General features: G+C 40.2%; 1 protein-coding gene across 1 annotated transcript in view; it reads left to right on the top strand.

Annotated features, from left to right (window-relative positions):
• Gpc6 (glypican 6) overlaps positions 1–20,448 on the top strand; it is a 999,201-nt gene that overhangs the window by 469,061 nt on the left and 509,692 nt on the right. Inside the window, 1 exon segment of the mRNA NM_001427433.1 lies at positions 1,471–1,862. Within this exon segment, the coding sequence (NP_001414362.1) occupies positions 1,471–1,862 (392 nt within the window).

The following is a 20,448-nucleotide window of genomic DNA, read 5'->3' on the forward strand; positions in this document are numbered from 1 at the left end:
AATTTTTTTATTAAAATAAAATTCCAATACAAAAACCAAAAGTATTCTTCTTCCGTGAAAGTCAAGTCAATAACATCCTCTGTCACTCGATTGCTTTGGCCTTGTTTGAAACTGCATGAAATAGGTATGATCAGTATAGACGTGAATTAATTATCTCGAAGACGTTGATCACATATAAATCTGGATGGAACTTCTAGACTCCAATTCTCACCCAGCCAACTTCTGAGGAAACAAACCAAATTAGTTTCTAGAGATGCTACAGAGGAAGCTTCAACAACTTTCCTTTCTGTGCTTGGGAAAGAACTGCCCCGGGCTCACGAAGAAAAGTTGTTTTCTAGTTTCCACTTGCAGCCCTTGAAGTCTGTGGGCCTTCATTTGTCCTCGTACCTACGAGAAAGGACACAGCTTCCGGGGACAGAGAGAGATGAGACACCGCAGCACGGTCACCGTGCTGTTGGAAACATGTCCTGATAAACTCAAAGGATCTTCTCATCTTAGCCCCTTCTCACCCAATTTACACTCGGAAAATGGGATGGAAACCTTAGAGCTGTTTTCCTCAGGAGCTTGTTCTTGAAGGACTTCTGTGCTTGTGCACCTCTCACGAGCGTGAACTGCCTCTTTCCACAGCCGGAAGGAAGCAAGGCTTGCTGTGTCCGCTACCTGTAATCTCCATTTGAGGCTAAGTGAGTGTCCCCGGAAATTTAGAAACGCTAACAGGAGCATATTACATTGTGGCCATCTTCATTGTGTTTTTTACAGCTTTAGAGTTAAGGGACGTAATGTCCCGTGTTTCTGAACATTGTCAGCTGATTGGTTGACAGAATTAGTGTCCAAAATAGTAAATTAACTTTGGCACACCTTTTCCCAAATGCAAGCAGTTTAAGTGAGTTGTGACCTAATGCTATCCCAATACTGGAGAAGGGGAGGAGGTGTGTTTATTGGTGTGCACTGGCTATTATGTTAAGGATGAACCTTTGCGGTCTATTTTGTGTTGAATTTCTCTCACATCCTGAGATTTTTTTTTCTAAAATTTAATAATACTTGGAAGAACAATTGAGTTTATTTTTAGAAAGGCATTAATTGGTAATCTCCTAATATTAAATGGTGTGTTTTAAACTAGAAATCATGGGGTCCTATGCTTTCTTTGTGTAGTAGAAAATAACACATGTAAATCAAGCTCGTTGCTCTCAGTGTTCTATTAACGACGTAATCATAGGATTGTTTTCCCTGAACAGCTGTGCATTCAAAGTGCTTGTGTGGAAACAAGAAAACAGCTCAGCGGTAGAGCACTTGCCTACCATATGCGAGGGCCTAGGTTTGAGTCACCGTCAAATAAAGAAAACAGCCACCAAATAAACATCACCAGAAAAATAAATCTACAAGTAGTTATGGCTATTAAACTAAGTCGTGATCTTAGATTTTTCTACAGATCATCCGTTTGCTTATGACAGTTTCTTATTTGCTCTCCAGAGTTTTTCCGAGAGCTGCTGGAAAATGCAGAGAAGTCCCTAAACGACATGTTTGTCCGGACCTACGGGATGCTGTACATGCAGAATTCGGAGGTATTCCAGGACCTCTTCACTGAGCTAAAGAGGTACTACACAGGGGGTAACGTCAACTTGGAGGAGATGCTCAATGACTTCTGGGCTCGGCTCCTGGAGCGGATGTTCCAGCTGATAAACCCCCAGTATCACTTCAGCGAGGACTATCTGGAATGCGTAAGCAAGTACACAGACCAGCTGAAGCCTTTTGGAGATGTGCCACGGAAACTGAAGATTCAGGTCACCCGCGCCTTCATTGCGGCTCGCACCTTCGTCCAGGGCCTGACTGTGGGCAGAGAAGTTGCCAACCGAGTTTCCAAGGTAACGGAGAGCATGCTGCCTCTCTACTTGTTCTTCTTTTCCTTAAGAAATTAGGTTTATAAAACAAATTAAGGCAAAACTTCAATACCCAGTGGTGTCTGTTCTTAAAGGCATTAAGTGCGCCCCCAAGCTTAATTCTGATTTTTCCCCCTTTGTAAAAGAAAAGGAATTCCAAGCCATTCCGTATGGTTTGGCAATCTTCAATGTAGGTGAGTTTTCATGGATGATACTATTTAAGCAAGATGGCTTACAACTGGTCTCACCACATCCAGGTGTAGAGGATGATAAGCAGTTACAGGACGCTCCACTCGGGCTCTAGTCCTCCAGTAAACGAAGGACATGTTCTCCAGAGATGCTGAAGGGAGACACAGGATAGGGGCACTTGCTGTCTCTTCTTTATCAGTGTTAGGGCTCCTCAATGGTGCGAATGGAGCCCTTGCTTGGCACGGGTGGAGGGAGGAGAAGCACCTTAGGACCGGTGGATACAAAGTATCGGTTCTACCCAGTGGTTCTTCGCTTATCTGTTTGTAATTCCACGTCCTGTGTCAGGTTGGACTTATGGAAAAGATAAATCACTAATCCATCCACTTCAGGGCCTTTCCCTGAGGATAACGTCAGTAAACCTTTAATGCAAGCGATCCTTCTGGGCCACTGGCTTCCGACATTGACCATTTCCTGTGCGGAGCAAATCTGCTTTCGTTTACGCGCTGCCTTGACATTTAACTGCTCTTAGGAGGTGGACCTGCCCATTTAGGAGGTCAGCCCTACAAACAGCCTAAAAGATGATTTATATGAGAAGTACAGAGGAAACAATATATATAAACGTCGGCTGGTATTCCATCTCTTAAAGAAGGTCATATTTGTACAAAGATTATTGCCAAACAGTACTTTTTATTGCAGGAGTGTGGCCAAGAGCCACCAAGCGTTTTCTTTCTTTGTTCTTCTTTTTTTTAATTTCTTTTTAGTACTTCCCAGAAATGTTTTGTTGTTGTTGTTCGACCTTCCTTCCTTCCTTCCTCCCTCCCTCCCTCCCTTCCTTCTTTTCTTCCTTCCATCCATCCTTTCCTTCTGCCTGCCTGTATACCTTCAGGCAAGAGGAAGGCACCAGGTCACATTATAGATGGTCATTAGCCACCTCGTGGTTGCCGGGAATTGGCCTCTGGAAGTCCATCCAGGCTTAACCTGTAAGCCATCTGCTCAGCCCTCTTTCTTTCTATCTCATTATTTACATTTTGGCACAAAGACGGTATAGTCTATATTTTTAAAAAATATTTCTCTATGGAATGACTTGTAAAACTCCTAGCAATCCCTTTCTACAAAATTACCAGTTTCTAAAAAGTTACAGCATATGGAAGCATTTTTTTAAAAAAATGCTTTTAAAGTGATTTTTTACAAGGAATGAAATGATATAAAAGGTCATCTATCAAGGATGTTTAGTGCAGTTTTTTATTGGATACCAACAATATTTGACCTATGGAAGGAACAAGTTTTTTAGAAGTGGTTTAATAGGAAAGCAGTCAAGTGGCACTCCAAGAGGATATTATTCCCAGCTTTGGCCTGTTAAATATGAGGAAGAATAAATACAAAAGGTATATTCTATATGCCCTGACAAAGATATATCTTGCTTTAAAAAAAATAAATGTAATTAAATTATGATTCAATACATCGAGGTAAAATCTAGTCACTGAAGCTTTCACCTTCGTTGGAGTTTGAAGTGTACATATGAAGTATGAGGTGAGAAGCACGGATCTGTGTGCACACTCAGTGTGAGCACTCTTCAGTGTGAGCACTCAGTGTGAGCATTCAGTATGAGCGCTCAGTGTGAGCACTAAGTGTCAGCATTCAGTGTGAGCACTCAGTGTGAGCACTCAGTGTGAGCATTCAGTGTCAGCATTCAGTGTGAGCATTCAGTATGAGCGCTCAGTGTGAGCACTAAGTGTGAGCATTCAGTGTGAGCACTCAGTGTGAGCACTCAGTGTCAGCATTCAGTGTGAGCACTCAGTGTGAGCACTCAGTGTCAGCATTCAGTGTGAGCACTCAGTGTGAGCACTCAGTGTCAGCATTCAGTGTGAGCATTCAGTGCCTGCACTGTGTGTGCAGTGTTCTGCTCATTTGTGCTGCTTCTGCCTAAGTGTAAATAACATCTGGACTCAACTCAACATATATCATGATCTGGAAAGGTTTCAAGTAGGTAAAAAAGTATTCATTCTCCTGTAAAGTATCTAAGGAGCCAAAGGGAAGGTTGTCTACTGAGTGTTTTCACTTGTTTCTCAGAGGTAGGTACTAGTAACCATGCAGGGTTCTTGCCTGGGTTTTCACAGAACGGTATGATCTGGGGTCTCTGATTACCAATCTCTGACCTGTCCGTCTTTTTGATGAAGGGCATCAGGGACCAACCACGAATAGAGAGATACCTTTAGATATTTTAAGAATTCATGAGTTGTATCCCACAAAGCCAACTTTTTCCTTAAGACACAACTGGAGAGGTTTGGAATGTAGTTTGTGGTTCATATAATGTAAAACATAACTGTCCTCTCCAGAGCTTGGCTTGACTGACCTGGGTTGGAGATAAAGTTAAGCTGACATGTAACCAGAAATGGGAATGTAGGTGAAAGGTATGTGAAAGTCAGATGCAACTTCTCTTCAAAGAAACTGAGCAATTTCTACCAATTTATGACTCAAAAATTTTAGGGTTTTTCACTTTTTTTCGAACTTTCCAGATAATCTATTGTAGATTAGAAATGTATCCACTAATTCCCGAGTGTATAGATGGGCGACTTTCTGATTTTCTTTTTTCCATTTTCTTTTCTTTCTTTTCTGTATGTAAATTTGTTTTGTCCAACTTCGTTTTTTTTTCATTTTGCTTTATACTTTTGTTATATTACATTTTCTTCTATAAGAAATGAAATGTATCCATTTGTCCTATAACTGACCTTCAACCACTTTGTAAATTATAACTAAGGTTAACTGCATTGAGAGGCAGAGAAAGAATTGAGTTTGAAGTGTAAGCCCTGTTCAGATCTGAAGTGTCTCCATGCTCTGCTAATGGAAGGGCTTGAAGTTGATCGTATGGTGGCAGAAGTTTCAAGATCTAGGTAAAAGTTCTCTTGGGGCATAGGATGCTGTTGCCATTGTGTTTTGAGAATCCCACCCCTCTAGGGTCTCATTTTATTTTCAGTGACAACTTAAGTGTTTGAAGGCATCATTAATAGCTTTTAATTAATTGTTTTGACTGGGAAATGTAATTGTTTGGCAAAACACAGGAGGGCGAGACAAATGTTTTGACAACATAATAGGGAAATTTCTTTGCAAAGAGTTGAAGATTAATTTGTTAGCCTCAACAGAATCATTTTTTAAACTTCTGCTTGCCATTTTGCAGATATAAATGATGCTTTCCCTAGCCTTAAAATTTGGCAAATGTATTTTGACTACAGCTGAAGCTCTGGATGCAGCATTCTATGATTCTCCAATGAATAGCTGTGATCAGTGAACCAGGGTTTATTTTCTGTATAAATTACCATTTTTGAGTATGCCAAGAGCTGCCAAAATACGGAGTGTCAGGATCGTTCTTTCTTTTCTACGCCTAACATAACACCTTTACTTTAGCTAAACAAATTGAAAACACCTGTCTCGTTGAATGCATCCATACCATATGCCTACCGCTCTTCCCTAGAATAATTCTGTATATGTGTCCAAGGAGACATGTAGAAAAATGTCCTTAAAAGGCATTTTGAACAGACATGCAACAAGAAACATCTCAATTGCCACATTTATCCAATGCGAACAGTGGTCTCCCCACGTGATTCCATCACGTGGGGCCCAGAAGTACGTGAACTACACCACGGTCACTGAGCGAAAACATAATCTCATTTCAAGAAGAAAATACCCAAATGGTCAAAGATGACATACCATTTATGCAAAGCACAAACAATGGGAAGCTAAGCAATACTAATCAGGAGAGTATAAAAATAATAAATAAACATATGTATTCAGAAACTTCAGACGTAAGAGGAAAAACACACAATGGAATAAATTATGTTGTAATCATAGGGCAATGAAAGATCCACTGGAACTCTTGAAGTTATTTCTCTTACATATGGTGTTTCCGTGTAACACACGTATGTAAGATTATTCTATCAAAGAAATAAATGTAAAAATAATTCTTTACCCGTTGTCTAATGGTGACTCGTTTTGCCTGTACTTGTGATCAGTGAGCTAGGAATGTAGGTAAACTCTCCCCTCACCACACCCCTTAACTTGCTAACCCTTCTCTGGACTATGCTTAATAACGTTTGGTGGATATAGCAGGCAGAACTCTAAAACTAAATGTTTAAACCAGCCTTGATAATGTAGCATTTACTACGTTAGAGCAATGGATGCAGACTAGGTTTTCATCCTTCTTCACTGTACTAAAGAGCTGTACACCCGTTAGTGGGCAGAAACGTGGGTGCAAACAGCTACCCTGAAAGGTTTTGCAGGATTCGTGCACATTACGCAGGGTTTCCTAGCAGAGATCTTAACTGAGTGTCTGGTTACACGAAGTTTCTGTCAGTCCTCACAGAGGCAAATATGGGGATTACTTTGGTGTCTTGCCTGGTCCACAGTGATGCCACTTACAGACAAGAAGACTTTACTTTTTCTCTTTATTCATTTTCTGAGAGGGAGATGGTGGGGTAAGTCTGTAACTAACGTTAGTACTGACACATAGTGAGAAGCAGGAGTCCTCTGGGGCACACTGAGCAGCCATCATAACTGAGTTAGTGAGTTCTATGCTAGGGAGAAACAGTCAAACCAAATCAGATGTGTGGACGGTGCTTTAGGAACACTATCCATGATTCTCCTCCTGCTGATGTACACACATTCACAAATGGAGGTATGAGCACAGACACGTACACCACAGCCCCATAATTTTCTTTGGTAAAAGCTGAGAATTGTGCCAAGGGCAGTCACAGCGACTGTGCAAGTCATATCATTGATTTATTTTATGGACATTGAGTCAAGAGCAGAGCTGAAATCCATTGCACCTGAAGCATCGACAAACACTGTCGTCTCTCTGGTCTTTTCTTTCTTCACTGTGAAAGGCAGGCGTGGTTCCAGGCTTCAGGAAGACTGTTTCCTGACAGGTCATGATTGTAGAATGTGAGGTCAAGGAAGTGAGTCATGGACCACAGTGAACATCTTGTCAGGCCTCTCTGATCGTGGTGGATAACCACTCCGCAGAAAGCACTGTGTAGTATATTCCTGGAGGAGATTGTACTCTGTTTGTCTTTTTGCTTGGATATTTTCTTTACTTACATTTCAAATGTTATCCCCTTTCCCGATTTGTCCTCTGCAATCCCCTATCCCTTCCCCTGCCCCTGCTTCTATGAGTGTTCCCCCACCCACCCACTCCCTCCTATCTCCCTGCCCTGGCATTCCTCTACATGGGGGCATTGAGCCTTCACAGGGCCAAGGGCCTCTCCTCCATTGATGCCCTACAAGGGCCTCCTCTGCTACATATGTGGCTGGAGCCATGGGTCACTCCATGTGTCCTCTTTGGTTGCTGGTTTAGTCTCAGGGAACTCTGGGAGCTCTGGGGGGTCTGGTTCATTGATAATAATGTTCTTCCTACGAGGTTCCAAACACCTTCAGCTCCTTCAGTCCTTTCTCTAACTCCTCCATTGGGGGCCCCGTTTTCAGTACAATGGTTGGTTGAGAGCATCTGACTCTGTATTCTATTTTAATATCTGAAGTTTGGAAATTTTTAAGATATAAAATAAGACCCCTAAGAGCATCTGAATTATTAGTCCCCTTTTTTCTGTGGTGATGTTTGAATAGAGTTGATTCTGTGACGTGTTCTAGAACTGAAGAGGACGACGAAAAGCCCTTGAATGGATGAATCCTCTTCACTGTTCATCAGTGGTTTGTGTATTTGCTTCTGTGATCAGTGCTTACTCAATGGACCAATAAAACCTGTGTTATATAGGGTTAGAATAGGGATGCCTTTTGAAATTATCAATAATGCTTTTACATTTTCAACTTCAAAAATACTTCTCTCAAACATTACATCCTGACCTCCGTTTCCCTCCTTTTACCCTCCCCACCCCATCCAAGCTCTCCCTGAAATTCCTTCCCTACACTCCTCCACCCTCCAGCCCCTTCCACTCCTCCCTGCACCCTCCCATCTCTCCTCCAGTTCCACTTCTCTCCTATTTCAACTTTCAAGGCAATCTAAGCATTGTGCCCTTGAAGTCATATGATGTTTTGTGAAAATTGGACATTATATCATTATATTTGGAAGGTGCTTTGCACGGGGTTAACACATAATTTCATAATAAAATAGTAAGAAAGCCTGGTGTGGTGGTGCACATCTGCGATCTAACACTTCGGAAGCAGAGGCCAGAAGTGTAAGGGGTTCAAGGTCATTCTCATCTACACAGCATGTGTGGAAAGTATCTGGGCTCCAAAAGATCCTTTCTTAAAACAGTGTCACTCATCCTAAGAAGCACAGCATCCGCATGGCGTATTAAAGCGATTCGCTGAAAATGGATGGTTTTACCCTGTCCTGGGTTCTGTGATTAGCTTCAGAAATGACAAGAGAACAGAATCTAGGTGTCATGGACAGTATCGAACTCTCCTCTTCTACTAATTGCAAATGGGATAGATTACTTTGGAATCTGGAGAAGTAAGAGAAAGGATAGATCCCAATTGAAAGAACTTGATCACTTCTACTAAAGTCGTTCTATCCCTCACTAATTTTAAGATTTCTTGAAAGGTGGATGGCCAAGGAGATAGTAAATTGGAAAGTGACCGAGGTAAGAGAGTAAAGAACGCAGTCAATGAAACCATTAATTTCCAATCCATTAAAAGCTCTTTGCATGCCCTCCTTCTCATTCTTTTTTGAGCTATGTCTATTTTAAATAACTTATGCTTGAATCATGTTATTTGATTTTAAAGTTATATTACCATTATAATTCCATTAAAATAGGCACCTGGGGTTGGGGATTTAGCTCAGTGGTAGAGCGCTTGCCTAGCAAGCAGAAGGCCCTGGGTTCGGTCCCCAGCTCCGAAAAAAAAAAAAAAAAGAAAAAGAAAAAAGAAAAAGAGAAAAAATAGGCACCTTTCTTCCTGATGAATTCATTTTTAGCATTTTACTCATTTTGGAGAGTAAAGGAGTTGACTGTAAATAAGAAAGGCTTGGGAACGGAAGCTCTTGCTCTCCTGCCCCCAGCAACAGTCAAGTTCTGCTTATGGTTCTTTCATATGGATGACTACAGTAACTTACCATTTGTCTGGTCTTTATGAAACTACAGCCACATTAAAGATTCTTCTCAGTAAACCTTTGTTTGGTGTGTTTTATGTGGTAAGCAATTTTGTTTTCTTGAGCTGCAAAGATTAAGCAAATTAATGTGTTTGCAACTACTAATGAGAGAATAAGAAATGAAAACAATTTTCATATTCTGAGAATACAGCGCAATGAATGTTTTAGGAATAGAGAAGAACTTAGTATACTCTGAGCTTGTAACTGACATGGTGAGGACTATGCTGTTGTTTGGTAGATGATAAGGACACATTTACGGATGCTTTCAGCAGAGGCAGAAGCTAAGCAGTAGTGCAGAGGTATGAAGGGATGCTTCAAAGAGAAAGGACTGAAGTAGTTGAAGGGATTTGCAACCCCATAAGAAGAACAACAATATCAACCAACCAGACCCCTCAGAGCTCCCAGGGACTAAACCACCCACAGATAAGAACACATGGACAGACCCATGGCTCCAGCTGCGTATGTGGGAGAGGACGGCCCTCTCAGGCATTAATGAGAGGATAGACCCTTGGTCCTGTCAAGGCTCGATGCCCCAGTGTAGGTAAATGTCAGAACAAGCAGGGAGGTGGGAAGGTAGGGGAGCACCCTCATGGAGGCAGGGGGAGGGGGAATGGAATAAGGGGTTGCCAGAGGGGAAACTTGGAAAGGGGATAACATTTAAAATATAAATCAATAAAAATTTCCAATAAAAATACATCTTAAAAGGTATAATAAACCAGGGACTTATGGGGAGAAAAGATGAGATTCAAGTGTGTGGCATCCTAAGGCGTGAAGTACAAAGCAATGGCTAGGAAGAGATAAGCCTGGAGATTTAAGTGGGACTTACGAGTTAAAATCACAAGGTTCAACAATTACTTTGTACAAATCTCTTCTGCCTGAGTAATTTACTTTTAAAGACCTAAGAATGGTTCAGTAGGTAAGGGTAACTTCTACCAAGCCTTAAGATATGAGTTGCATCCATTGGAAAAGAACTGACTCTTCTTTTGACACATCCTCCATGACAAGCATCTCTATTCTCTCTCTCTCTCTCCCCCTCCCTCCCTCCCCCCTTTCTCCCTCTCTCTCTCTCTTTCTCTCCCTCTCTCTCTCTCTCTCCCCCTCCCTCCCTCCCCTCTTTCTCTCTCTCTCTCTCTCTCTCTCTCTCACACACACACACACAAGTTAATAGGTATAGAATTAATACAATCTTTCTGTACAGAGAACCATTCAAATGCTTTTGAACGGCAAACACGTGCAGTTCACCTCCACAAACCAACAACATGACCAATAAGGAATGAAAATGAATGCCCTGGCCCTTAAGGAGGTGTCATAATTCCAACAACAGTGAAATTCAGGTAAAATATCATGCCATCCAGGAAAAAGGAGATGTGTCTTGGAATCTTGGAGAAAGCAAGAAAACAGACAGTAGACATGAATATAAAAACGGAGGGTCCCATTCCATGGGAGCAATGGGTTGGTTCTTCCTTGACAGGGCTCCAGGCCCTGGGGCTGTGGTGAGAGGCTGGGAGGTTGAGTTGAGTCATGTGGTATGGGTGTCATTTCTCAACTTTAGGACTCTGATATCTTTACACAAGCAAAGAGAAAATGGTCCATACAGAGTATAAGCAAAGTGAAAAATAATTCTTTAGATTCAGGTTGGGAAGGTCTTAAGACTGAGCAGATGACAGGCAGTAAGTTCTGGATAGAAGCAGTTGTGGATCAAGATGGGGAGTCCCTCTAGAGAAACACAAACTCCCTATCGAGCAGACGAGATGCGGCCCAGTGTCCAGTAAGGTTGGAGAAGGTGGTTTGTTTCCATTTAGAAGCAACATTGAGCTGATGGATGTGAGAATTACCAACCAAGATACAAATGTCTATTGGAAAAGCACAGTAGCATCTAACTAGGAAAGAAGAAACAAGGATCAGACAAACTATCTGATCTTTCTGTATTTGAAGAGGATTCTGAACAGAAAAAAATGAATTCAAAGACCCATAAAAGGTTGCCCTCCCGAAGGTAAACAGAGAGAGATTTTGAAAATAGGGCTGTGCTCAACAGAATCAGTGGTTAAATAGAAAAGGCCGGAAGCAGGTTTGGCCATGAGTATGTTGATTAAGCTTAGCAGGAAAGGAGTGGTTTCGTTGGCTAAGAAGTTAATGGTATGTGGAAGTGGTCTATAAACTAAGGATCACAGAGTAGCAAAAAAAAAAAAAAAAAAGTCTGTTCACAGAACGGTCCTATTCTGCAAGGCGGAAAATTGAAAGTATTTTTTAAAATCACTGTAGCAACTTCCTATTTCTGTGACGGGCAAGGACCATCAGTAGAGTACTATTTAACTCACACGCTGCACATCTTTAAGAGGGAACTCGATTATGGTTTGCTCTGTAGGATCAGATAGCCAGCCTTGCCATATTTGGAAGCAATAAATTCTTAATCAAAGATTCTGAAGTTATGTTGAGCCACATGCATAGTTTGAGATACACTGTTCTGGAACAATGTGAACAAAGGGTAACTTTTCAGCATGCTTTGGTTGATTTCAATAGTGCAGTTGGATTTTATCTTTCCAGTGTTCAGTTTTTTTAAACTATTTTTCATTGCCCAGGCTTTACCCCCAGGATATAGTGTCTGTATTTACAACCACGATGAACTCAGTGTAGCCAATTTGAGTGGCATGTCTGCTATCTGCCTATGCCCTAACATCTAAGAACTCCTCTGGGGCAATGGGAAATGTGTGCTACAAACAGACAAAGATATCTTTGTTACTAATGGGGTACATCTGCTGGTTGCCAATTAAAGAACATCGCAATTCTTTCAAAGCAGAAAAGATAAAATTCCAGGGTTGTAACTCAATTCTTCGAAAATGACTTCATGAAGAAAAACGCATCTGAGAATTTCTCCCAGCATCAACACTTCCTCTATTCTTGGGTATTTTTCTCTAAATCCATTCATGTCATTCCTGCCAGGAAGCTACAGGAAACATGGTGTTCTGTAATTTGGTCCCTATGTAAAGCAGATTTGGGGTGCAGAAAGGTGGTTTGTGATATCACAGGCCAAACTTGGAAAGTTCCAGGATAGCTCTTTGAATCTTCCAAGATTCAATGTGACAAGGACATTTGCTGATGTGCTATCAGTGCACTGTAGAATTTTAATAAAGCTTGGCAGACATATTCCATCATCCATGCTCACACAGTGAAGAAGAGCCCAGGTTTGGATGCCACATGTTAGGGTATTTTCAAATGATTTATTAGGTCATATTGACATTTGTGTGTTAGACCAGTAGGAAATGCACAATTATAGTATTTGAACCTCCTCTAGTCTCATCTTCGTGGTGACATGTAAAGGTTATTCCTTTTCATGTACGGACAGTATAGCTATTCATCCTGCGTCAATATTCAGCATGAACAGGATGGATCAACTTCCTATGCTCAGAATACACTGATCGCCTCAATGCTGAATGTCTGTGTTTTCTTGTGTCTAACTTGGAGAGCCAGGAGTGAACATCAGACTGTCGCTGAGAGGATCGTGGTGACCTCGACATTCACAGGGAAGTAAAAGTGTGGCCAAAATCAATACGGATTCCAAGTTAACATCAGATGACAAGCAAGTATGTTGTATAAAGAGAAATTTTGGATTCATCTTTGTTCTTGCAGTATATGGTACATGTCGGAACTGCCACCGTCATATTCAGTACTCGGCAGAAAGCAGTGGCTTGTGTTTGGAGGTGTCTTCCCCTCTCATTCACAGTACGCGCATGGCAAAGTCAAAAACACAAATGCTTCCTTTTCAGTTCATTTTCAGTGAAGTCTGGAGAATAAAGAGCATTCGTCCACGGAACATTTTAAACTTTAATAAACATATTAATTATAAAAACATTCCATATTACCATTCTCGTAATAGGTACAAATATGTCTTTCCATAAAGAAATGGGTTCATTTATAACTAACGTTGTGTTAAAATTTTTATTTTTTTCCGGGCTTCCTAAAAATTGTATTTTCTTACCAAGAATATATCAAAACATAAGACATTTATTTTGCTGTATTTTAGCGGAAACTAAAGATGTTTAGTGAGAGGTTTTTAACCTTGTTTTTATTTTATTGTGCTGTAGAGTGTCACGGAGAAGCGAGCTCTGACAGAGCTCCCCATTCCCTCCCTGGGGGGACTTTGTCCTTCAGATTGGCAGCACGGCCTGGGGAATTTCAAATTCCCTTGCGATAGATAGTTTTATGGAAAGAATGAACTCTATGATACCCTGTCCCACTTCTAGATAACTGAATAAAAATATTTAGGATGCTAGTTCCAAAAAATATTTCAAATTATCTATTTTAGCTTGGAAAATGTACCCTGACAGTTCGGATTTTGATGGCAAATAGAATCCATGTTGAAAGACTCTTTTTATTTGCGAAAATTTAATTCACTGTTAAAGATACAGCTTTTCTCCTCTCAGCAAACAGCCCAATCCATGAAATCTTTAATAAGCTGTTAAACTTTCTGCACCACTCTCTCTAAGTCCTCCGTCTTGATCAATCTGCAGGCTGCCATTTGTCTTGTGATTATGGATCCAAAAGAGCTAACAAGACAGCACCAAATCATGCAACTCAAATATGCAATTACTCCTTTAAATCACAAAGAAAATGTAAACCACATTGTCACTCCAACCCAAAGCAACTCGATATTTACTTTTCATTGGTCATCAGAAAAACAGTCTTGTACATTTTCCTGTATTTTCCTGACACAATCAATATGTGTTCACTAAATAAGACTGTTATTTTGAAAATACACAACAGAAAGAAGCATAAATCAATCCTCTATGTGAGCACTGAACAGAGAGATGACTGCCCCTCATCTTTGTTGTCTAAAAATGACAACCAAAGCTAAGACACTATGCAGTGCCCGACTGAGCTATCTCCTACTCTTGACAATCTCCAAAACGTTTCTACTTCTAAATCAAGTAAGGTGTTTAATATTGAGCTTCTGTTTGAACCACCGCACACATTTCATGAATCCATTGTATTTCTTTAACAAAACAATATTCCCTAAAATTTTTATGACTGATTATTTGTATACCCTGTGCATTGTAACCAACAGCACTAAGATAGTTTGCCTTGCAGTCTTGTAGAACCTCCAGACCAAACGTGCAGTCGCCCTTCAGAGGAGACTGCTGCAGGTTGTCAACTCTTGTATTCTTACTAAGAAGAGTAAGCAAGAGTTGTGTGTGTGTGTGTGTGTGTGTGTGTGTGTGTGTGTGTGGTGTATATGTGAAATGTGTGTATATGTGTGGTATGTGTGTGGTGTATATGTGAAATGTGTGTATATGTGTGGTGTGTGTGTGTTATGGAATACTTGTTTGTGTATGTGTAAAATTGTGTGTGTGATGTGATTGTATGAGGTGCCTGTGTGTGGTATGTTGTGGGGGTGCATTCTGTTGTGTGTGTGTATTATGAGATGTATATATATGGTATGTTGTAGGGGATGCCACGTGGGGGGTGTATAGTGAGAGATATGTATGTGATGTAGTGTGTGTGTGTGTGTTTGTGTGTGTGTGTGTGTGTGTGTTGGTCTTGCCTCAACTTTGTACTTCAAATTTCACAGAGGATAGGAGCAACTTATCTCATTTTTTATGTATTTCAATGTTGAAATTTAGTGGCTAATTTCTTTATACTACACCATGTCTTAGGAAAAAATATATGAAGGTCTAAAGTAGAGAATGAATTGAGAACATGAGAAGAATGTTTGATATTAATCCACAATATTTTCTATCAGGAGAAATATTAGAGTTTAAACCAAATGGCAACTGGGAAACTTTGTTCAAATACGGCCCATGAACATATTTTCTCTGGCGTGTTTTCTTTAAGAGTTCAAATGATATTTTAAAATCATGAAGACTGGTATAAAATGTGATTTCTATATTTGGAACTTTTGGCAAACCCGATGCATGTGACCATATAGCAACAAGCTGGACTTAGTGAAAGTTTAGTTTGAAGTCGGTTGTGTTGAGTATCCACATTCCAGTCCGATGACATAGGTTGGATTTCTGTGTACTTTAGCTGATCATGAAGTCAGTGTTTGTTTCTGTTTATTGAAATTATTTCTCTCTTATTCATAATAGACAGATGTTTCTCTGTACCTCTTCCTTTGACAATCTTGAAGACATGAAAGCCACATGAGGCCACATTTTGGGGATGCATAGAGTTTGTGGGGACAAGGCCATTAAAGCATTCAGCATGGTAAAATGTCCTGTGTTTAGAGATCCACTAAGTGAATGTCAACAGCAGCTGTTACTTGACCCCTAGTCTTAGGCTTTGTAAGTCTTCTTTAAAGCTTTGTGTCAGCCATCAGCATGAGGCAAACATTATTCCTTAATCAAGTGACAATGAATCAATAGCTAAGAAAAGCCTGCCTCTTCCTGATGAGGCACCAGGCATGAATCCTGCTGTTTACTGCCTCCTGAAGATTCTCCTCATATTTGCTCCACGTTTAGAAGCTCACTTTCCCAGAAATGGGTCTTAGCAGATGGGCCTCACATATCACTGTAGCAGTCAGTCCCAATGTGTCTTACTTCTAACATTAATGGAAGCTCATAGGGAGTACTTTCTAGTCTCTCTAGTAAGGACTTTTCATACACTGCCATCCTGCCCGTGGGTGAATCCCATGTTGCTCTGTGGCTCTCATTTCATTGCTTAGCTGAGAGCTCTAGTTTGCAATGACCTGGGCTCTTTACTGCAATTCCACTCTGCCTCATTCATGGATAAGACGTTCTTTGAATACAAATCTTCCCAACTTTCAAGAATGTCACGAAAAGGAATGCTTTGAGTCACATACACACTTTAACATTTTAAGTAAAGACAAAACAAGTGAAAAAATTAGTAACAATTCACTTAACTCAAATTTACTCATATATTCACATATATACAATCAGCATAGTCTTGATATACACATCCTAATCTTTAGAAAATGGTATAAACTAGAGAGATGGCTCAGTTGTTAAGAGTCCTTGCTGTTCTTCTAAGGACCCAAATTTGATTTCCAGCACAAGAGGCTCATAACTGTCAGTAACCCCAATTTCAGGGGATCTGATATCCTCTTCTGGTTTCTTCAGAAGCTGCTTGAATGCACTTCACATAGCTATAAGCGTGCAAACACTTATAAACTAGTAATAAATGAATCATCTTCAAAAAATGTAAACTAAAAGTTGGCAATACTTTAATATTTAGCCTTTTAACATAGGCTCTTGAAGGTTATTTCTCAACAAATAAAATGACTGAAAAAGCTAATCTGTGTCCAGAGAGAGTTGAAGGTACCTATGTTTTATATAAAATGGGTTCTTCCCATGCATAGTTCCTAAAGCATTGATTCCCTGAGTTTTCTCATTAGATTACGCATACACTTAGTCATTTTTCAGTATGGAGTTTGCACAAGTTTCACATTGGATATGCAACACATCACAGCTCAGGATCCACTCATGGCTCAGACCTAATGAAATGGACAGAACAGAGATTTTAAAAAATTAACATGTTATACTTCTACTTATTATAACAGAAACTTGGGAACTCATCCAAGGAAATCTAATCTTATAGCTAATTATCCTGAAATTTTCCTTAGTTATAAGGGTGAAGGAGAAGTATTTTGTCTTTGCCTAACGCATTTTTGTCCCTGATTCAAAGTCCAACACAAGAAACATAGACTTTCTTGCTATTGAAAGGTTTGTCATCACCAGAGCCCTGGAGGCCCTATGTGTGAGAAGGACAAGGAAGGTTCCAGATCATCACAGATGGGTTATTCTGTGATTTTCAATGTGCCCTGGAGTAATGACATGAGACTAATTAATATAGCAGTTGGCAAATGTCGATGGGTCTTAGTAAAAAACAAAGAAATTAGATAGATAGATAGATAGATAGATAGATAGATAGATAGATAGATAGATAGATAGATAGATAAAACCAAACTATGATCCCAGAGGAATGGGGCTCTCTGGGGTGCTTAGTTTTCAGAATGCTTTCTAGCATTCGCAGACGTAATCTCCTACCAGAGGGAGGCACTCTGAGTCACGTGTCTCATGCCTATAGATTCAGTACTGAGGTACTATTGATCCTTCTCAAATGCCTACCCCCAGAAGAGGGATTAGGTCATTCTCAGTTTTTCCTGTGGGTTTTTAATGAGCCTTATAAGTTGTTCAGTGTCGCTCCTGCTGTGCACGTCTTGGTTGGCTGCTGGGTTTTCCTATGGCATCTGGAAGATCGTAACACTGGCAAATACTGGGTTATATATGAATTCCCGCAAGCTCTTCTGCGCTGCTAGAGAGCTGACGGCACACTTATTTTATAATTCTATTCACCAAATCCATTTAGAATATGTAAACCTATTTATTGTGGTATTTAAGATCACTTTCCTCAAGAGAACCCAGACCATTAAGTAAGCAGTTTTTTATAAAACACAATTTTAGAGGTCAAGTCAATTTAATGTCAGCATCTCATAATTTAGCTCTACAATGGGATTTTCCCTAAGCTTGCCAATGCTGAGGTGAAAATATATGCAAGAGCTTGCAAGTGTGTCAGAGTATTTCCAGCACACAGGTAGCCCACAGCCTGTCTATGTTTAGTCCTGAATTCCTGTTCTGTCCTTACCTTACCCTTCATACTCATGCTTTCTTTTGAATATTCAATATTCCCACAACTTATCCTACTGCAAATTGAACTGAATAGAGTTAAGCAATACTTATCACAGAGTAGCCTCTCAAAAAGTCATTGTCTTTGTAGTACATCACTGTTATATTTTCTCTTTTCCTATTAACATACTAGAATCTAAATTCTGGTTACCACAGGACTGGACTTTTGCTGCTCCAAACCATGTCTTCCAGACATACAATCTTGCCTTGGAAATCTCAATACTTTTTCTGTGAGATACCATTTTTATTATATCACTGCCCTGGCTACAAATTTTAATGGTGTATTGCTTATCCATTAACTGGGCATGTTGTAGAGGGCTTGACTTTCACTGATTAATCCCAGATCCATGGCCAGTTGTCTTTTTCAATAACATGTATTAATATATCGTTCCTGCTATCTTACATACAGGAAGTACTGTATCTTCCTGTGTGTGTCTTTCTCTTTCTCTGTTGCTTTCTTCTAACCCACTGCAGTCTATGAACTGCCACTCAGCATCCAGGAAGCTTTTCACACAGTGTGCCATCCTTAACGCCTTCTCTTACTAGAGATTCCCAATTCAAATGTCACCATCTTTCCTGCCTCCATGTCCTCATGTATCCTCATTCATAAACATCCTCATCCTGAGGACTGTAAGCTGGTGCTCAAGGGAAGAACGCACCGCCCATCCTTGAAGTTTCTCAGTAACACTGATGGAATATACTGGATAGAAAGTCATCACGACAATCTTTCCTTTCAGTCTTACAGACACTAGGCAAAAACCACACGTATAACCACAGGTCATGCTTTGTAGCAAATAATGCCTTTAGTAGCTGGTGGTTTTAGAAAAGGATATAATATAGGTGTTCCTGGAATCTCACCTAATCAAAAAAGATATTCTCAATATTTGGTGTGTGCAGTTATACAACAGAACAATAGCTCCTTTTAAAGTCTATAAGAACTTCCAGGAACAAGGATATGGCAGAGTTGTGAAATATTAATGTCAGAATATAGGTGGAAAAGTTAGATGCTGCCTTTATCTTTCATAGGTAATGTTTGTGCTCCAGATATGCCAGAGGGCAATGAACTTGTGTCTCCCTCCACTTTTCCAAGTTGCTTATGTCTATATCAACTTCCTGAACACACAGGCATTTAGAGTAGTTGCTGTTTTCATAGTTACTGGAGCAGAGGTTTCCCCAGACCTTCCTTCATGCTATTTCTTTGCCTTGCTGTCTAACTATGAGGGAAACTTATGCCACAAAATAACACACACACACACACACACACACACACACACACACACACACTATAGATGTGACTATAGACGAGACTATAGACCATATCTATACCCCAAGTGGCCAGAAAGGACATTGGATTCCTTGAGCCAGAATTACAGCCATCAAAATAGGTCATGGGAACCAAACTCAGGTTCTCTAGAAAACAGTTCTCTTAGCCACTGAGCCATCTCTCACCCAGGTCATAGAATTATTGGTCACGTGAGGTGTATCGCAATGGCTTCAAAGTCCTCCTGTATTAACGTTGTATATTGCTCTCTGTAGTTACTTTGAAGAGCGATATGTACAAGAACGCTACAGTCTCAGGCATACTTTTGCTATAATAAGAATTATTAAGGGGAAGGGAGGGAAGGAATGGGGAAAGCAACCACTCTCATTTGTAATATGCTTGCATTGCACATTTACAATTAAGCTGTTCTGATTTCTGTAATTAAAGTAACTTCCTCTGAGAGGCCTTAACAGTTCATGTGCCCACATAAGTAAAGGCTGCTGCATGAATGAAGAATTGAAAGAAACTTCTCACTCAGACCAGTTCACTCCTATGAGAAATCCTTGAAAACCAACCAACTGTGAAAAGGCTTGCCAGAGTTGTTTGAGACATCCGTGGGATGTACCCACTAATACGTCTGTTCATCTCCCATTCAGCAAACATTCATAAAACACAAACTATTTGGAAGAGGCACTAGACACAATGATGAATTAAACCCCTTTCTTCTGTGGAAAATTTCCCATTTCAAAACACATACCAGTCAATCAGGATATAGCAAAGACAGGCATCAGCCGTCTTTGAACCTTTGTCTATTGTTCGTAAGAATTTATTTAAATAAGGGAGGGAAGGAAGGAACTGGAGGTGAAGCTCACTGATAGAAGGTTTGCTTAGTATTTGTAACACTCTAGGTTTTGCCCCCAGTACTGCAAAAATAAGTAGAGAAATAACTAAATAAAAGAATAAATAACTAAGCATTTAAGGCAATAACCCACTCATGTAGTCATGTAACTACAGCACACAGTAATCCTCTGTCCTCAATGCAGCTCATGCATTAATTCACATGTTTTTACGTGAACTAATGTACAAATTCCATGCAAGGTACAAAATCCAGGCATTGTTGAAAAATTAAAGCTACATACGCGATTTGTTCATACATACTGGTTAGTTGCAACGTATGTCCTCTCACTAGTTTACCATGTGTTACTGTCCTTGAGTGTAAGGTGAACATATTTTTCCATGTAAAACTATGGCTCGTTGAATAAAGGAATCGAAGGAGAATCTTGTTGCAATGCAGGGTCCATAGTTGAGGAATAGCAGCGGCTTGGTGCTGAGTTTTGTCTTAGGCTCTAAGCAGTTTCCGTGAGTTATCTCGTTACTCTCCTCTTG

The sequence above is a fragment of the Rattus norvegicus genome, chromosome 15, assembly GCF_021556685.1.
Source record: "Rattus norvegicus strain SHRSP/BbbUtx chromosome 15, alternate assembly SHRSP_T2T, whole genome shotgun sequence".
NCBI lineage: Eukaryota > Metazoa > Chordata > Mammalia > Rodentia > Muridae > Rattus > Rattus norvegicus.